The sequence below is a fragment of the Sturnira hondurensis genome, unplaced genomic scaffold (assembly GCF_014824575.4).
Source record: "Sturnira hondurensis isolate 20B ecotype Veracruz unplaced genomic scaffold, ASM1482457v3 Scaffold0002840, whole genome shotgun sequence".
Classification (NCBI taxonomy): Eukaryota; Metazoa; Chordata; class Mammalia; order Chiroptera; family Phyllostomidae; genus Sturnira; species Sturnira hondurensis.
Window position 1 is genome coordinate 15,497,070 of NW_028075471.1, and position 20,607 is coordinate 15,517,676.

Here is a 20,607-nt window from a genome sequence, read left to right on the forward strand (position 1 = left end):
ACAAATGGGATCTCATCAAAATAAAAAGCTTCTGCAGGGCTAAAGAAAATAGCACTAAAATAAAAAGACAACCAACTGTATGGGAAAACATATTTGCCAATGATATCTCAGACAAAGGTTTAATCTCCAAAATATACAAAGAAGTTACACAACTTTACTCTAAGAGGACAACTGACCCCATTAAAAAATGGGGAAAGGACTTGAACAGACACTTCTCCAAGAAGGACATACAGAGGATCCAGAGACACATGAAAAGATGCTCAAAATCGCTAGCTATCAGAGAGATGCAAATTAAAACCACAATGAGATGCCACTTTACACTGGTCAGAATGGCCATCATAAACAAAGCAACAAACAACAAATGTTGGAGAGGTTTGGGGGAAAAGGGGACTCTGGTCCACTGTTGGTGGGATTGCAGACTGGTACAAACACTATGGAAAACAGTATGGAATTTTCTCAGAAAACTAAAAATGAATGTACCTTTTGACCCAGCAATTCCACTGCTGGGATTATATCCTAAGAACCCTAAAACACCAATCCCAAAGAACCTATGCACCCCATTGTTCATAGCCACACAATTTACAATAGCCAAGAGCTGGAAGCAACCTAGGTGCCCATCAGTAAATGAATGGATCAAAAATTATGGTACCTATACACAATGAAATTCTATGCAGCAGAAAGAAAGAAGGAGCTCCTACCCTTTGCAACAGCATGGATGGAAGTGGAAAGCATTATGCTGAGTGAAATAAGCCAGGTGTTGAAAGACAAATACCATATGATCGCACCTTTAACAGGAAGCTAAACAACCAAACAAACAAGCAAAATAAAAACAAAGACACTGAAATAGAGAACAGGGGGACAGCGACCAGAGGGAAAAGGGGAGGGAATTTCAGAGGAAAAAGGGGAAGGTTTGCAGGAACTAGTATAAAGAACACATGGACAACAACTAAGGGGGGTGGAAATTAGAGGGAGGTGGGGAGCACGGGGGGGTGGGCTGGGATGGGAGTAAAGACAGGAAACTGTACTTGAACAATAATTTTTTAAAAAAACTAAGAGGTAAGAAATCAATGGTAATATTGGGCTGGCCAAAATGTCTGTTATGCTTTTTCCTACAATGGCTCTAGTAGTGTTTAGTTGTCTATAACTTCATTTGAAAAAATTTTGTTAGATTGCATTGTGCCAGCTGTCATACCAGCATGTATTTTTTTAACAAAACTTATCAAAATTAGTGAAATATTGTGTAGCCATTTTAGTATTGAAGATGAAAGAAGATGAAATACACATTTTTGGCATATTATGCTTTATTATTTCAAAAAAGGTAAAAATATAACTGAAATGCAAAAAAGGATTTGTGCAGTGCATGGAAAAGGTGCTGCAACTGATTGAATGTGTCAAAAGTGGTTTGAGAAGTTTCTTGGTAATACTGACATTTTGGCCAAATACTTCTTTGCTATGGGGTTGTCCTATGCATTGGAAGACATTTAGCAGCACCCCTGGCCTCTGCTCACTAGAAGCCAATAGCTGGAGGTAACTGTCATACTCAAAGTCAATAAAATTATTGGTAAAAATTAAAAATGTGTCTTTTATTTTATGGAAAAAACTAAATAGACAGTTTGGCTAACCCAATAGCTAATAGAAACTCACACTAAGTATTTATCTGATGTGTGAGTCATCTGGAATGACAATTATTTACAGACATTTTAGTAAAGTTTCCCATACCCTTTTGGAATCATAAGTTTTCAGATGTATCACATCATAATCAGTAAATGCTTTCCATGTGTCAGAGAACAGGTCACCATATCCATAGGAGCTCTGAAAGTGGAAATAAAATAAGTTAGAGCCATAAAGTCACTCAACATGGCTTTTCAAGAATGCAACCATGTACTTGAATTACCTTGTTAGTGCAAAGAACTAATGATCCTAAACAAGTCCATAAAATCCATAGAAGAAAAACAGATTTTTTCACTTTGGGTCTTATTTGATGTAATTTCATAAAAAATAATCATCACAATTATAATCTTAGTCTGCTAAAAGTGGTTTGTCTCCCCCCCAACCCTTTGCATTTTCATGTCTGAAACTAGTTGTTGTGGGGTTTTTCTGTGAGTTTTCTATCCAAGTTACAGATACACACAACACATACATACACCATCATTAGTAAACACTCTGATATTTGGGTATTTCTGAAAGTTCTGAAAGAAATTTCAGGACAAGAAAATGCCTTGAAATATAATATATGTGTAACTGTATGAAATCATCTACCCACTGCCTAATACTTAATAATTCCCCATTAACATTAATAAGAGTAAAATAATAATAATAGTAATAATAGTAATAATAATAATAGCAGCATTTTGCATGTTCTTGCATTCTGGGCATTATTCTAAGCACCTGACACTCTTTAATACATTAAACCCTCCTACAAACTTAATAAGCTATATAATATCATTACCCACTTTTTACAGATAAGAAAACTAAGACACAAATTTAAGTAATTTGCCTAAATCATAGATCTGGTGTGTTTGCAACGCTGGGATTAACCCAGTCTGTGTGGCTCCAGACTGAATGCTCACAACCTCTGTACAGCAGTTGCCCCTCAGAGGGAACTAGTTCCTTCCAGTACATTAACCAAATGCATTGATTTTTGAAAAGCAGATATTAATTACATGCTCTATCAGCTAAAGGAGATCAATTTATTTTATTTTATTTTTTCAAACTATAAGAATAATTTATCTTATAGTGGCATAACTTAGATTGAAAAATTCAGCCAATAGAAATAAGAAATATTAAAGTCTCAGTTGGTTACAGATTATGATTGTGTCTATGTATCTTTATCTTTATAGCACTTTTTTCAGATCATGAAAATTTTACATCATACATTTTGGTGTTATTTCAAAATTACAGAGAATTGTTAAATGTGGTGATAAAAAAATGGTTGCTTCAGTATCTCTCCAAGTGCCATTCTAGAAAAGGCCCCTGTCAACACCACCAAAAGTGCAATGTCCCGGGTCTGGCTCAATAATAAACAAAGGGCAATTAAAAGAAGTAACTAGACAGTTTCTTGAGAGAAAATACCTCAGAAAAAATAAGATACCTTTGAAAGGAAAATTTAATAATAAAATACAGAAATCTGACTCATCCCTTTTCCAGGAAATCATGTAATATTCAGTAATAACCACCTCTAAAAGTTGCTTTGCCAGGGCCCTCAAATTCAAATTCTGTGCCACAGGGAAAGGAGAAACTTTTTTCTAGTCTCATAGTGTCATATCCTCCTGTGTTTGTCTCAAATTTAAACATACACATAACCTGTAACTTAGAATTTTTACTTACAAGAACCTGTCCTGCGGAAATGCTAGGATGAGGTATACAGGCATGTGTCCCTGGGAAGGACTGTCACTGTAGCATTTCAGTAAATAGCAAAGAATTGGAAACAAACACCACATGATCCAGGTGGGGACAGAGATGAATGCATGTACTGAGGCATGCAGCCAATAAAATACCAGTGAAAAATGATAACCTTAAATGTCCATGACATATTAAGTTAATATGAGAGAGTATATTTCCTATAAAGACACATTTACATTTATTCAAGTAAGTCTTACAAGGCATTCTCATGTGTTAACTGCAATTACTTTTAAGGGAAATGGAATTAGAGAAGAGGGAGAATTTTTTTAATCATTACATACTCCTGTGTTGTTTGAACTCATTACAACCAGATACTATTTGCCTAATTAAAAATAATAATAAAGTTGCATTACTTCTCAGCACAAGAAAATATGAAAATCCTGCAGCAATTTCCTCTTCTGTTCATTCTGTTAATAAGAGCAACCCTGTTATGTCCAGAAATTCTTCTGCAGAAGTGTCCCTTAACGCATCTCAGGAGGTTGGTGGCCTTACCCATCCCACAGAGGAAGCCATGTGACTCAAGGGAGAGGCCAAACTGCTAAATTTTGCAAGCACAAGAGGGAAGTCCTCGTAGGGCTTCTTTATGAGAAGTTTGTAAAAGGCCAGTAAGATCTGAAGTGCAGCCATAGCCACCACTCTGCTCCTTCCCTGGGCACACTGCTCGTTCCAAAGCCTTCAGGACTGGACTCAGCGCTGTCCTCTGTCAGGGCTTCGAGTCACAGTCCACCTGGGCCACAATGTGGCTTTACTCAAGGCCTCACCAGAAAAGAGAAGCGTCAGTGGCCACACGACACCTTACGATTGTCCCCAGGAAACCTCCAGTACTTTGTGGGCCTCAATTTTGTAGCAACTCTGCAGATTTGTCTGTCCTAGGAATCTGAATGAGCAACTAGCAAAAAGGCCTCGCTGATGAAGAAAACAAGTTTAAAATGGATGCACAGAGAGCAGCAAAGGAGGGAGGTAACATGAGGGTACACAACATGCTGGGCCAGGCCAGTCCCAGTCTGAATGCCCTGCCACATGTGCCCAGTGACCTGAGTGACCGAGAAGCTGCCGATGGCTTAACAGCCTACTCCTCCCAGCAGGACACAGAAAAGGGTGGGTGGGAGAAGTCAGCTCAGCTTAATTCAGTCTACTTGAGGAAGACATAGAAAAGCATACAAGATACAAGGAAGCTTCTGGAAAGTATCTGGAAAACTTCCATCCACTTAACAGGTTCTGCAGGGAACTCTAGGGAAGCAATAAAGCACTGCAGTTTCTGGGGACAGATCTGGGGTCAACCGGCCTGCATAGGAACCCTGACTCCACCCCTTGCTGACTCTGTTCTTGGAGGACAGCTACCAGCTGTTTGGATCCTTGGCTTCCTTATCTATGAAATAAGCTAATAAAGCCCTCGTCCACCAAGGGCTGTGGGCATTAGATTAAATAACAACAGGTATAATTTTTTTAAAAAGCACCACCCTGAGTTAGTCATTCAGGGCTACTGATGCCCAGTGATTGTGGCCTAGAAGCACACAAAAAGAGGAAAAGAAAGGAACTATGTGCCCTTCGCTCACAGAAACATTTTTAGGAAATGAAACTGGCAGCAGCAAAACTGAAGATATGAAAAACGTAAATCTATGCAAGAAGGAAACTAGAGACAGCATTTACATCCAAGAATAAAAAAAATTACTCTCATCAAACTTCACGTCAAACCACAGGTCTCACAGTGATAATGAAACCTTTCCTACTCAGCTCGACTACAAGCTTCATTAAATGGAAAACATGTCAGGAAAACAATTTCCTGTCTGCACAAGAAATGGAACTGCAATCAGCTATCTAGCTCTGCTCTATGAAAATGAATATAGCATGTGTCTGCTGTGCTTCTACATAACACTGCCGCTGATAAAAAAAAAGATGCTTAATAGGTAAATTGCATCTGGACTGGCAAAGGGTGTAATGACTCTCATAATTGGCTGTTCTCTCTTCTGAGGGTTCTGGAGGCTTTGCCAATGCAGTTGTCCCAGGAGACATTAGGGACATCCTGTGGTACATGAGGCACCTGTACCTGCCCCAAGTGGATCCCTAGTCCTTGCACCTGAGCTATACTGTGTGAGCTGCTAGAAAGACTCTTTCCAAAGAAAATATCTGAGGCTGTCCTATCAGCAAGCGTGGTTCCCCTGGAAGGTCGTTCTAAGCAGACTTGTGCCAAGAGTGGGGCCATGGCAGCCTGTGAGCTGGAATGTTCAGCTGGAACTTACATGACTTTTCAGTTGGTATTTCAACTTCCCAGTTTGGGCAGCCTTTCTCATGTGTACTATTGGATTAACCAAGAAGTCCATGTGTTTTTCTCCATAAAAGAAAAGGCACAGTTTTCATTTTCACCAATACCTTTATTGATTTGGATATTTTGAGTATGCTGGCTATTTCGAGTGTGGTGTAATGTTGATTATTCTCAATTAATGTGTCGATTTGATGACTATCAACTTCAGCTGGTCTACCTGACCAGTTGGGCAGCATCATCCAGCAAGAAATCTCCAGCATGAAACTTCACTAACCACTGCTGACACATTCAGTCAGTCAGAGCACCTTCTCCATATACCACACCAATCTTTTTTGCATTTCAGTAGTGTTTTTATCTTTCTTGAAATAATAAAGCAAAATACCAAAATGTTGCATATTTTTCCATCTTAAATATTAAAAGGGCTACACAAAAATTCACCAGTCTTGATAAGTTTTTTTAATGCATCTGATATGACAGCTGTCACAATACAATCGAACAAAATTGTTTCAAATGATGTTAAAGACATCATGTGGAAAAACCAGAGCCATCTTGTGGAAAAACTAAACAAACTTTTTGGTCAACACAATATAAACCACATGTTCTCAGTATTGTCTACGTCACAGTAACATTCAAAGCACACGTGCTACGTGTCGAGCATTCTGACTGTTCATATACTATATGGTTTATTCTCAAAATGACACTCAAATAGATACTACAACTGTCCCATTTCACAGTTGTGTGCACTTGGGCAACTCGGGCGGGGGTGGGTTACCCTGGCAGGTAGATAGGCCAGTCTTGAAAGAAATAGGGGAAAGGAAGGGAAAGAATGAGAAGGAAAAAAAGACAGCACTAAAAATAAATAAGCAAATAGCAGGTAGAGTATTTATGTGCACACCCAGGACCTGCCATGTGTAGTGAGTGCATCCACACAGCATGGCTGTCATGAAGTGGGCAGCAAGAGGAAACTGCAAGTAGGCAAAGTCAAATGGTAAAGACAAGGGTGCTCCCCATGAGGGTCATGCAGGGGTCACAGGGGTCAAAGGAATGACAGTCTTCTTATGCCTGCCTCAGAGAAACACAAAGGATGGGACTTTGGTCTTTGGAGATTCACCTGCCCAAAGGAGCAAAGAAATCTTCCATGGCCTCACTCTGAAGTTCATAGAATGAAAGTATAAACCTACATATGTATTGGGTTGGCAAAAAAGTTCATTTAGTTTTTTCCATACAGTGGCTTTAGTCGTGCTTAGTTGTCTTTAACTTCACTCAAAACAATTTCTTATACTGTACTGTGATAGCTATCATATCAGATGCATTTTTAAAATGTTATCAAAATTGAATTTTTGTGTAGACGTTTTAACATCAAAGATGAAAGAAAATATGCAACATGCTCAGTATATTATGCTTTATTATTTCACGAAAGATAAAAATGCAACAAAAATGCAAAAACAGATTTGTATGGAGAAGGTGCTATGACTGATCGAATGTGTCAAAAATTGTTTGCTAAGTTTCTTGGTACTATTGATACTTTAGCCAAATAATTCTTTGCTGTGGGGCTCTCATACATTGGAAGATGTTTAGCAGCATCCCAGCCTCTACCCACTAGAAGCCAATAATGGGAGACAACCAATCTACTCAAAATATCCAAATCAATAGTTTTTTGTGAAAATGAATAACATGACTTTTATTTTACAGAAAAAACTAAGTGGACTTTTTGGCCAACCCAGTATCTCCCCATGTATATATGTACATGTACATACACATAGACACACGCCACTTATCTGCACATGCATAGATGTATGTGTGAGTCTTTAAGTGTGTGTGTCTTAGAAAATTCCATTTTACCACATCAGAGTCACAGATTTACTGAGCAAGGACAGAGCTGAAGCAGAGAGCAGTCCTACTCACCGTGTCCCACATCACAATGTACACATCTGTAGTAAAGGAATTGTTGACGTGCTGAGTGATGTAAAGATTGACAAAGTCACAGAAGTGGTGATACATGTTAACACCTAGCAACGTGAAAAGAAGTCTATGTTAATTAACCCTGAAGAACAAATAATTATACAATTTTTATTCTACCCCATCTATTTATCATGTGATGGGCTTTTAGCTGAAATAAATGAGAAAAAAAAGTTTTTCCAAATGTAAAATAATCTATACTCAGGTAATCCTCAATTTAGAGATGAAATGGGTTCAAAATTTCACTTTAAATTGGTTATTTAGCCCTGGCTGGTGTGGCTCCGTAGATTGAATGCCAGCCTGTGAACCAAAAGGTCACTGGCTCAATTCCAAGTCTAGGGAACATGCTTGGGTTGCAGACCAGGTCCTCAGTGCAGGGGCACATAAGAGTCAGCCACACATTGATGTTTCTCCCCCTCTCTCCCTCCCATCCCCTCTGTCTAAAAATAAATACATAAAATCTTCAAAAAAATAAAATTGGTTATTTAGAAATCAGGAATGGACTTCCCCATATACACTAACCAACAATTGAACAAAAAATGACAAAAGTCTATTTAGCTCAGAATTAGATAGAACTACAGGACCATAAAAACTAATTGTTATTTTTTTAACAATGATTTATTTTAAAAAATAAATTAGGCAACACCTGTTCATCACAGAATTATTGAAAATGACAGCAACTATTAACATTTTGGCATTTTTTCATTCCTGTCTTTTCTTCCTACTTAACTACTACTTATCATGTGCTTCTTGAGAAAATAACAGAGTCTGTCACAAATAACACTCCTGTTTTATTACAAAATCAAGCAGGTAATTCTGTATAATAACAAGATCATACTCAAGCACACTATATGACATTTTAAGTGAAATGTTCAAATTAAAACTATAAATTAATACACCCATATTATGACCCTACCAACCACACTCAAGCAGGCATCTTCTGCTAGACCTTGTATTAGCCAACTATTGTTTAAAAGGGCTGAATGGGTATTTGGGAACTTCTACCCAAGATGGAGTTGAACAGCCAAAAGAAGGACAACAAATTTAAAATTTAAAAAAAAAAAATCAGAACTGCCACAAAATAGAACTGTATGGAAGTCTGAAAAACAAGGAGTTAAAGGAGAAACATTCATCCAGACCAGTAGGAGGGACAGAGGCCAGCAGCTGGGGTGGAGAGGACTCACAGCAAGGCAGCTGCTGATGGACACAACAGTCCCACATTTGCATGGGGATTAACCAGGAGGAACAACTGGGGAGCGAGACAAACAACACAACCCAAGGTTCCAGTGTGGGGAAATAAAGCCTCAAAACCTCTGGCTGAAAAAAAATGATGTGTGTTGAGGCAGGAAAAAAAATTCCAGCTTCACAGGGGAGGTCATTAAAGAGATCTACAAGGTCCTAGAATGTTACAAAACCACTCACGTGGGAATCAGCACCAGAAGCGCCCAATTTGTATGTGAGTAGTGGAGGAAGTGACTGAAAGCCAGCTGAGAGCTGAACAAGTGGCACTGTTCTCTCTCAAAACCCTCCCCCAGACATAATGCCAGAATTCAGCAGTGTGGGTTGCCCAGCCCTAGCAAATACCTAAGGGCTTACCCCTTATTATATAACAGGCACACCAAGACAAAAAAAATATGCCCCAAATGAAAGAACAGATCAAAGCTCCAGAAAAAATACAACTAAGTGACGAATAGGTAGCCAACCTATCAGACACAGAGTTCAAAAAACTGGTAAGCAGGATGCTCACAGAAATGACTGACTATGGTCACAAAATAGAGAAAAAAAGTGAAGGCTATGAAAAGTCAAATAAAGGAAAATGTACAGGGAACCAACAGTGACAGAAAGGAAACCAGGACTCAAATCAACGGTGTGGATCACAAGAAAAAAATAAGCATTTGACCAGAACAGAATGAAGAAAAAAGAATTCAAAAAAATGAGAAGAGGCTTAGGAACCTCCAGGATAGCTTTAAACATTCCAATATCTGAATCGTAGGGGTGCCAGAGGAGAAGAAAAAGAGCAAGAAATTGAAAATTTATTTTAAAAATTATGAAGGAGAAATTCCCCAATCTGGTGAAGGAAATAGACTTTCAGGAAGTTCAGGAAGCTCAGAGTCCCAATAAAGTTGGACCCAAGGAAGCACCAACCGAGGCACATCATATTTACATTACCCAAGATTAAAGATAGGAGAGAATCTTAAAAGCAGAAAAAAGGAGAAAGTTACCTCCAAAGGAGTTCCCATAAAACTATCAGCTGATTTCTCAAAAGAAACCTTGCAGGCAAGAAGGGGCTGGAAAGAAGTATTTCAAGACATGACAGGCAAGGACCTATATCCAAGATTACTCTATCCAGAAAAGGTATCATTTAGAATGGAAGGGCAAATAAAGCGCTTCCCAGATAAGGTCAAGTTAAAGGAGTTCATTGTCACCAAGCCCTTATATATGAAATGTTAAAGGGTCTTATCTAAAAAAAAGGACAAAAATACAAACAGTGAAGTGACAACAAACATAACTAAAAACTGAACCTAAAAAAACAAAAACAAAAATATATTAAGCAAATAACTATAACAGCAACAGATTCCCAAAAAGAGAGATCACATGGAGGGTTATCAGCAGGGGGTGGGAGGATGGGGAAAAGGTACAGGGAATAAGAAGCATAAATGGTAGGTACAAAATAGGCAGGGGGAGGTTAAGAATAGTATGAGAAATGGAGAAGCCAAAGAACTTATATGTATGACCCATGGACATGAACTAACTTGGGGGAATGATGATGGGAGGAAGGGTACAGGGCAGAGGAGAATAAAGGGGAGGAAAAAATGGGACAACTGTAATAGCATGATCAATAAAATATATTAATAAAATAAAACAAATAAAAAGGCTGTAATGTCTCATGTTCTAATTGAAAGAGCATGAACTTTGTAAGTAGAAGAACTAGGTTGAATCCCAGCTCAGCCATTCATGAATCATGTTCTCAGGTAAGTTCTTAAAATCCCTAAGCTTGTCTACTAGACACAAGAAATCCTTATACTTAGGTGCCAGCTTTGTTAGTAGAAATGCAAAGATTATCTAAAATTCCCTAGCTAGGGCCTGGTACGCAGTGAACCAATGAAGACTAATTAGATCCTGCTGGGTTGGACAGACAGAGAAGAACCAAAGTTCCCCAAGGTCATCATTAAAAAGAAACCAAGCATTCCTGGTCTCATCTCCACCCCCACCCCTAACTCAGGTGGTACATTCTTCAACCTAGAAATGTGCAAATGTAAACAGGATAAAATTTTAGGAATTGACATTTAAAATCATAAAGGAGAAAAATGTTTATTAAAAGACAATGTTCTTAAAAAGCAGATATCATAGATTACTCTGACTTTATTCTCACAGTGAATAATCACTCTGTGTATAAGAAAATAAGAGGTAAAAAATACTCAGTTCTTTTTAGACAGGTAATTTAGACGGATATTTGGAGAGGCTTCTTTTTTCATCTTGACAAAGAGTGTATTTTTAAATAAACAAGAAAGAGAAAATTCTATTCCAGCAGAGCCCTTTTCCCATGTTAGCCCATGGTGCACAGCAGCTCTCTCAGGTGTCACGCAGCAGGTTCACAACATGTACTGAGGGATGCAGCACACAGAGAAGAGCACACGGCCCTAGGAGGACTTCTAAGGGAGGGGAAAATTCAGGCTCCATCCTCAAGAAATGTACTCCCTCAGGACTCTTGTTCTTCAGAATGCTCATCCTCTCAAGGTAAGAGTTATTATGAAAAGAAAAACTGAAGACGGCGTAAGGCAGAAGAAAAATGTAGTTATAACTATAGGAAAGAAATGGAGCATGTATACCCTGGCCAATTAACCGCCCTTGACATACATTATTGCCTAAGAACCTCCATCAGTTTAGCAGTTCACATATGTTCAACCCTTTTACAGGTGGATCAATATTTTCTTTGACCTTTTTTAATTTGTATATTTTAAAAATGAGGCAGGACATCAAACATAGCATTTTTACTTGCTCATTTCAAAACTTAAATTTGTTGGATTTCTGAACGTAATACTTTTTGATATAAGAATTAGGACTTCATAAAACCACAATGAGATACCACTTCACACCAGTTAGAATGGCCATCATAAACAAATTAACAGGTATTGGAGAGGATGTAGAGAAAAGAGAACCCTAGTGCACTGTTGGTGAAAATGCAAACTGGTGCAGCCACTATGGAAAACAGTATGGAATTTCCTCAGAAAACTTAAAATGGAACTTCCTTTTGACCTGGCAATTTCACTGCTGGGATTATACCCTAAGAATCCTGAAACACCAATCCAAAAGAACCTACACACCACAATGTACATAGCAGCACAATTTACAATAGCCAAGTGCTGGAAGCAACCTAACTGCCCATCAGTAAATGAATGAATCAAAAGACTACAGTACATCTACATGATGAAATACTATGCAGCACAAAGAAAAGAAGGAGCTCCTACCCTCCACAACAGCATGATGGAACTGGAGAGCATTATGCTAAGCAAAATAAACCAGGTGATGAAATAAGCCAGGTGATGAAAGACAAATACCATATGATCTCATCTATAAGTGGAACATAATCAACAAAACAAAAAAGCAAGCAAAATGGAACCAGAGACACTGAAATTAAGAACATACTGACAGTAACCAGAGGGAGGTGGGCAGGGATAATGGGGGGAAAAGGAGGAAAGGTTTTCAGGTAAATGTACAAAGGACACATGGACAAAACCAAAGATGGGTAGGATCAAGGGTGGGGAGCAGGGATGGCTGGGGTGGGGGGGGAATGGAGGAAGTAAAATGGAGACAACTGTACTTGAACAACAATTAAATAATAAATAAATAAATAAATAAATAAAAGAATTATGACTTCAGAGGCAGAACACATTAAAAATATGATGAATAAATTATATTAATTCTGAAATATTCACTGTCAGCCCAGCCCCTCAAAACTGTGATATGGTATGGCATTGTAATCATCCCCTATTGTAATGAGCAGAGTATAGCACAATTCATGTTTCTCCTCCACAGGACAAACAGTCCATCAAGTTAAAACTGTGCTTGTAGGTTGAGAATAAGAATATACATGCATAAATGGGAAAATAATTGTAATTTCAACTCTTTTCCCAAGGATATATGGCAAACCCAATTCCCAGAGGAATATTAAGTTCATATCAGTCATGGAAACAATATCAGAAAGTTTGCCACAAGAGATAGATCATGGACATTCTTTTCTGCCCACAGTATATAAATGGCTTTATTTTGAAAAAAGTTCTAATGAGGCTCGATCTAAATCAAGGGATTAGAGAAAGTGATGGGATAAATTAAGTTACAACAGTATATACATATACATTCTTCTTTCACCTTTTGATTCTGATTGAGTTAGCTGACACAAATATGCAGTTTTCTTCTAAAATACTAAAGTATTGAAAGCCCTTCAGGGAAAGAGGGAAGATGGCGGAGGAGTGAATGGAAGTCACACCGACCTCCTCCCACCACCAATCTTGAGTTACAACTCCACTGTGGAGAGACCATCCATGTAACAGGGCACAGCTAAGAGGGTAGCGCCCCAAAAAGGAATTTGGAATGGGGTACAGAACTCAGGATGTCCAGGAAATATTAGAAAGACATATAAGATGTCCTCACCCCTTACTCTCCCCCCACCGGTGTCAGTTGGGGGAAGGGACAAACGGAGCAGGGCCATTGAGAGTTGTTTTGCATAGCAACAGTTTCACAGCTAACCTCTAGAATGGTCATTTAACATATCTATAACCTTTAACTGGTTTCATAGATATGTCAAATAGCTGTCGCCATGCTTTGAGCCAGGGAGAAGGGAGTGACTTCCACCCGGGATGTAATTGGAAGGCAACACCCCCTGGTTACAGCACCTGCCTGAGAGCTTGGAGGTGATTGGCTCCATGCCATGGGGCCACACCTTCCCAGACTCACTATGGCAGCCCAATAAAGCTGGGAGGATATGGGAGTCCTGGCAGGTGTAACCAATTGGAGGAGGAGTCGGAAATGGGGCTGCAGAGGAGGACTGGCGCGGGGATTTAAACACAGACATGGCAGCCATTGAAAGAGAGAGCCACCTGGTTTTGGGCAGAGTGAGGACCTCCTCTTGGCCATGTAAGAGGGAGAACCACGCACTTTTGGCCAGAATGGGGACTCCTGCAGTCATGTGAAAGAGAATCATCATGCGGCTTTAGCAGAGAATCACCACTCAGCTTTGGCAGAGTGGTGACCCTACCCTCTCCGCAGGTCTGGTGGAGGAAAGAACCATGTGGTTTTGGCCAGAGTGCAGACCCCTGCAGCTTTGGTAAAAGAGGACCACATGGCTTTGGGGTGCTCCCTTTGGCCACATGGCCTGAAAATCAGGAGAGACTTTGCCTGGAATAAGGGTGAGAGAACTCTTTGCCAGTAGGCCATGAAAGGGTGGCACATGGCTTTGGAGTAATTAGAGATCCTGCCTAGACGGTGACACAGCTGACAGTGCCAGCAACCTGAAACATGGACGTGTGCTTCTTTTTCTGAGACACGGTACCCCAAATTAGGGGGGGGGAGGAAGCACTGTGGGCGTCTGTGGTTATCCTAAAGGACTTTGATATATTAACGGGGACATTGGGTCACCACTACTTTAAGTCTGTGTATAGCTTTAAATAAACCTTTCCTTTTCTTTTCACAAATCTCTGACATTGAGAGATGTCTTTCCTCTGGCGGCGGACAGACGAGCCCAGTAGGTATTAGTATACTGTCCTTGGGAGGGGCCCCTGTTGTTCTGTAACAGTTTTTGGCATCCCTGAGTGGGCCAAATATTGCCCACCCCCACCATGGACCTCTGTTCTGTAACATCCAGAACAAATGACTGAGCAATAGCCAGAGAGAAGCATACAACTTCAGATATACAGAACCAGCTTCGGCACAACCGGTTTGGTAAGGAGTGCAGTAGAGACTCGGGAAGGCTGGTTGGGCGCTCACAGGTGGCAGTGCCAGCAGGATAATTAATTGGCCTGTTGGATCCACCAAAGAAGACTGGGGTCTAAACTGTAGGACCCCCAGCCTAGAACACCAGAGCCCAAAAAGCACAAAGATAACCAATGGAAAAAGCAGCAGGGCTGCTCTCTGCCAGAGACAGACGGCTGGAGATGCAAGGGCCCTTTAAAGGGCCTGTACACGAATTTTCATTTGCAGCCACTTACCCTGGGCTCAGGCAAAGGTAGAGGCAGCATGGACTAGAGATGCTTGAGGAGAGACTGAGTACAGAGGCTTTGGGGAGAGAACTGAGAGAGTAGGCCCTGAATCCTGGTGCTGAGTCATGCACCAGACAGCAGCAGCCTTTGTGCTCAGGCAGATCACTCCCCTCCCAGCGGCAGTAACCTGAGGGAAGCAATGGCCTTCACCAAAGCAGGGTCTCTGCCCTGGCCCTTTGGTGCTTAAGCCTGACTGCTAAGTTCTAGTGATCAGACAACCAAAGGAAATAGCCAGAGACAGTAGATCACTGGCAAAGGAGGGACAGAGGGGACTATAGAGACTTGAGGAGAGACTGCAGACAGAGGCTTCGGGGACAAAACTAGCTGAGAAAGTAGCTTCGGGGATCAGGTGCTGAGCCAACAATCCTCCTGATACACAGCAATCATCCTACTCAAACAGTCCACTTACCCCCAAGCAACAGCGGCTACCTGAGGGGAAACATCTGCAGGAGGGATTCAGCCCAGCCCTATGGTGCTTAAATCCAGCTGCTGAATGCAGAGTGATCATATTAATAATTGAAAGAGACAGCCAGTGACAACAGATTACTGGAAGTACCCAACAGGCTGCCTAAGGCCAGACAGGGTCAACATCTGACATCACCAGAGGCAGATACAGAAAGGAAAAAAAAAAAAAAAACAGTGGTAAATACAAGAGATTACCAATGTGGAAGCCACTGTGGTCTCCTTCATGATTTACAATATTTTCTTTCCTGCATAGCTTTATAACATTCATTTCTTGTCCAGCAAATGTGAATATAATAAGTCAGTAGATTTTACACTATAGTGTATTTCAATCCACATATTTTGCCCCTCCCTTCTCTTAGCCCATCTTACCTTCCTCTTTCCTTGCAATATTTTCATTTCAAATTTGGTTTTCTCTCTAGCTACAACTTGTTCCCATTCCGTACTCTTACTATTTCTCCCCTGTCCAGACACTAAAAATGAATTCTCTTCTCAAGGGTCATTTCATATACTTTTGCCCAGCTATTAAAATGCCAGAGTTCTCTCTACACTTGTAACAAACTTTGCTAATTGACTGTGGGTAGAGTAGTTGTTGTTGCATCGTTTTTTCAAGGTTATCTCCAGAGCTTCACTAATTCTGTATTTCAAATGACAAATTTTACTGGACACCTCTCCTACTCTCTTTTTTTAAATTTAAATTTTAATTAGCCATCTTCGCCTGTTTTTTCTTGTTCTTTTTTGCCTTTCTTATATTTCTCTTCCACCCTGCTCTTTTATTTTTTATTCTCCTTTTATTCTTTTCCTTTACATCCCAAATTTTAATTTTTCCCTCACTTAGTCTAGTTTTTGTTTCTTACTATTGGTATTCCCTCTTCTTCTATCATTACAAAACCACTGCCCATTCCACTAAACATCTCTTAGACTTTTCTTTGTTTCTTTTTTCCCTCTTATTCTCATACCACCTATATTAATTTTAGATTGTTTGCTATTGATAGTACTCTGGTGGATCTTTTTCTCTAACTTGGCTCTTATATTTTTATTAATTATTTAATATTTTCCTTCCTTTTTCTCTCTCCATCCCACCTTATTTTATTTTATACTATTTTAATTTCTGTTTAAACCTAATATTACATGCTTCCCTTCTCATACTCCATTCCACACTCATCACTCCCTTTCTTTATTCATGAGGTAAATTTTACCTTCTCTCTTTCCATTGCTCCAACTCCCAACTCTTATTAGGGCTCCTCCCTCAACTCTCTCAAAATCATTTCTCTTTCAGTAGGTCATCTCATATCCACTCTCTTTTCTTAGAATAGTCTTAATCTCATTACACCCTTATTAATGCTGGTTCATTTGGTATTGACAGTAGGATGGCTGCGGGCAGCTACAGTTGCCAGTTTGGGTTTGTTTCTTGGGCTCTGTGGTTTCGTTCAGGACTCTGTGCTTGCCTGCACAATAGCACACAAGAGGTGGTGGGCAAAGTGACTTTAAGTCAACCAGAAAAAGAGAAGGACCCATGAAAGAATGACCCAACAACAACCAAAACCCGTTACATCCGAAAAACAAGCATAAAAGGCATTAAGGCCATCTGAAGAACATCAAGTTCAGGTGATCAGGGAGACTGTACCACTGTATCTAAAAGGCCTCCCAACATATAAGTTCATACTACAAAGTCAGAAAGTCAAAGAAGATCAATTTAAGAAACAAAAGCAAACAAGGAGTCCTACAAACAATGGGAAGACAAAGAAACAACCCCCAATCTAAAGTAAAGCAGGAATTCTCAGAAAGAATGCTAAATGAAAATGCAACTCAACTATCAGAGATTGAGTTCAAAACAATGGTTATAAGAAAGCCCAATGAACTCAGTACAAACTACCAAAAGCTACAGGGAAATTACCAGGAATTTACTGCAAACTGTATCAGCAAAAAAAAAAAAAGACAAAGAAAGAATCAACAAGGGCCAAGAAAAAATGAAGAATACAATTTCAGAAATAAAGAATACAGTAGAAGGAATCAAAAGCAGGCTAGATGAAGAAGAGGATCGAATTAGTGAGCTATAAGACAAAGAGCAAAAAAAAAAAACCTCCCAAAAATAGCAAGAAAAAAGACAAAAAAAATGAAGAGAGATTAAGTGAAATGCAGGACAACATGAAATGGAATAATATCTGTATAACAGATACCAGAAGGAGAAGAAGAGGAGAAAGGAAAAGAAAACATGTTTGACAAAGTAATGATTGAAAACTCCCTAAATCTGATGAGAGAAGAAGCCACACAACTCCAGGAAGCAGAGAGGATCCCAATCAAGAGGAACCCAAACAGGCCCACTGCAAGACACATCATAATTAAAATGGCAAAATTTAAAAACAAAGAGAGAATCTTAAAGGCAGCAAGGGAGAAACAGAAAGTAACATATAAGGGAGCCCCAATAAGGCTAGCTGCTGACTTCTCAACAGAAACATTACAAGCCAGGAGGAAATGGCAAGAAATACTCCAAGTAATGAAAAACAAAAGCCTGAAATGGAGACTACTCTATCCATCAAGGCTCACAATGAAAGTGGAAGACAAAATAACGAGTTTCCCCAGACAAAAGAAGCCTCAAAGAATACACCTCCACCAAACCAACACTGCAAGATATGCCAAATGGATTGCTTTCAGAAGACGAAGGAAAACAGTGAAAAATAAAGGAAAGAAGGTACAAAAAGAGTAAAATGACAATGAATAAGTACCTATTAATAATAACCTTAAATGTAAATGAATTACATGCTCAAATAAAAAGACACAGGGTAGCAGAATGGATTAAAAAATGTGACCCACACATATGCTACCAAGAGACCCACCTCAGAACAAAAGACCTAACTGAAAGTAAAGGGCTGGGAAAAAATATTCCACCCCAACAGGCAGAAAAAAAATCCAGGTAGTAATACTTATTGCTGACAAAATAGTTCAAAACAAAGGCCATAAAAAGAGACCCAGAAGGACACTTCATAATACTCAAGTGAAGAATCCATAAGAAGACATGAACATTATAAACACATATGCACCCAACATAAGAGCACCCAAATATATAAGGAAAATTTTGCAGAACTTCAAGTAAGATACAGACAGCAACACACATATACTAGGGGATTTTAACACCCCACTGTAAACAATAAATAGAACTTCCAAAAAAATATCAGCAAGAATATTGTGGCATTGAACAATGCCCTGGATCAAATGGACTTAACCGATATATATAGAACCTTTTATCCCAAACAAGCAAAATACACATTCTTTTCAAATGTACATGGAACATTTTCAAAGATAGACCACATGATAGGACACAAAACAATCCTCAACAAATTCAAGAAAATTGATTTCATAGAAAGCATCTTCTCAGAACACAAGAGCCTGAAACTAGAAAGCAACCTGAAGGAAAAAAACTCAAAAATACTCAAACTTATGGAGATTGATAGCATGCTATTACACAACGAATGGGTTGAGAATGAAACCAAGGAAGAAATCAAAAAGTTTCTGGAAACAAATGAAAATGAACTCACAATAATCCAAAACGGATGGAACACAGAGAAAGCAGTCCTGAGAGGAAAGTTCATAGCAATACAGGCCTACCTAAAGAAGACAGAAATATCTCAAATAAATAACCTAACCCTACATCTATAAGAACTGGAGGAACAACAACAAAGACAGCATAGGTCAAGTAGAAGGAAGGAAATAACCAAGATCAGAGCAGAATTAAACAACATAGAAACTAAAACAAATTCTAAGGATCAATAAATCCAGGAGCTGGTTTTTGAAAAGATAAACCACATCAACAAGCCTTTAAGCAGGCTCATCAAGAAGAAAAGAGAGGGACTTCCGACCAAGATGGAGGCATAGGTAGACACACTGTGCCTCCTCAAACAACCAAATAAGGACAACAACAATTTAGAAACAAAATAACAACCAAAACTGAGAGAAAATTGAACTGTATGGAAGTCCAACAACCAAGAGTTAAAATAGACAAATTCATCCAGACCAATAGGTGGGGCAGAGTCAGGCAGCCAAGTGGAGAGGCGTCGCAGCACAGGAAGTGGTGACACCAGGTGCTCAAGGCAACAGGGGTAGCAACAGGGGAGTGGGAGGAGGAGACGGGGGGAATGGTACAGAGAATAAGTAGCATAGATAGTAGGCAGAAAATAGATAGGGGAAGGGCAAAAGTAGTATGGGAAATATAAAAGCTAAATAATTTAAGACACATGGACATGATCTAAAGGGAGGAATGTGGGTGGGAGAGGGTGTGCAGGGTGGAAGGGAATGAAGGGGGGAAATGGGACAACTGTAATAGCATAATCAATAAAATATATTTTTTAAAAAAGAGAGAGGACCCAAGTAAACATACTAAGAAATGAAATAGGAGATACTACAACTGACAACACAGAAATACAAAGGATTGTAAAAAATTATTAAAAAGAACTATATGCCAAGAAATTTGAAAACCTAAGTAAAATGGACAAATTTCTAAAAAAATAGTATCTTCCAAAACTCAGTGAAGAAGCAGAAAGCCTGAAAAGACCAGTAACAGCTGATGAAATCGAAGCAGTAATAAAAAAACTCAGCACACAAAAGCATTGGACTGGACAGTTTCACAGAATTTTACAAAATATTTAAGGAAGAGCTAACCCCTATCCTTCACAGACTTTTCCAAAAAATCCAATAAGACTGAAGACTCCCAAACTCTTTTTATGAAGCCAGCATCATCCTAATCCTAAAATCAGATAAGGACATAACAAAGAAAGAAAACTTCAGGCCAGTATCACTGATGAACATAGACACTAAAATCCTCAACCAAGAATTGGCAAACCACATCCAGGAATACATTAAAAAGATCATACACCATGACCAGGCGGGATTCATCCCAGGGATGCAAGGATAGTTCAACATTCACAAATCAGTAAATGTAATACATCACCTAAACAAAAGCAAAGACAAAAATCACATGATCATATCAATAGATGCAGAAAAAGCATTTGATAAAGTACAGGACACAGTTATGATAAAAACACCCAGAAAAGTGGGAATAGAGGGACCATCCCTCAACATAACAAAGGGCATATATCAGAGACCTAGAGCCAACATCACACTCAATGGGCAAAAACTAAAATCTTTCTGAATAACATCCGGAACAAGACAAGGATGTTCACTTTCACCGCTTCTCTTCAACATAATATTGGAAGTCCTAGCCACAGCAATCAAACAAGAAGAAGAAATAAAAGGCATCCAAATTGGAAA

General features: G+C 39.2%; 1 protein-coding gene across 3 annotated transcripts in view; it reads right to left on the bottom strand.

Annotated features, from left to right (window-relative positions):
• EOGT (EGF domain specific O-linked N-acetylglucosamine transferase) overlaps positions 1–20,607 on the bottom strand; it is a 57,277-nt gene that overhangs the window by 18,075 nt on the left and 18,595 nt on the right. For all 3 annotated transcript variants that reach the window (XM_037040918.1, XM_037040917.1, XM_037040916.1), the window contains exons 10-11: positions 7,571–7,674; positions 1,720–1,812 (exon numbers count right to left, since the gene is read on the bottom strand). In XM_037040918.1, the coding sequence (XP_036896813.1) occupies positions 1,720–1,812; positions 7,571–7,674 (197 nt within the window). The remainder of the gene's footprint in view (positions 1–1,719; positions 1,813–7,570; positions 7,675–20,607) is intronic.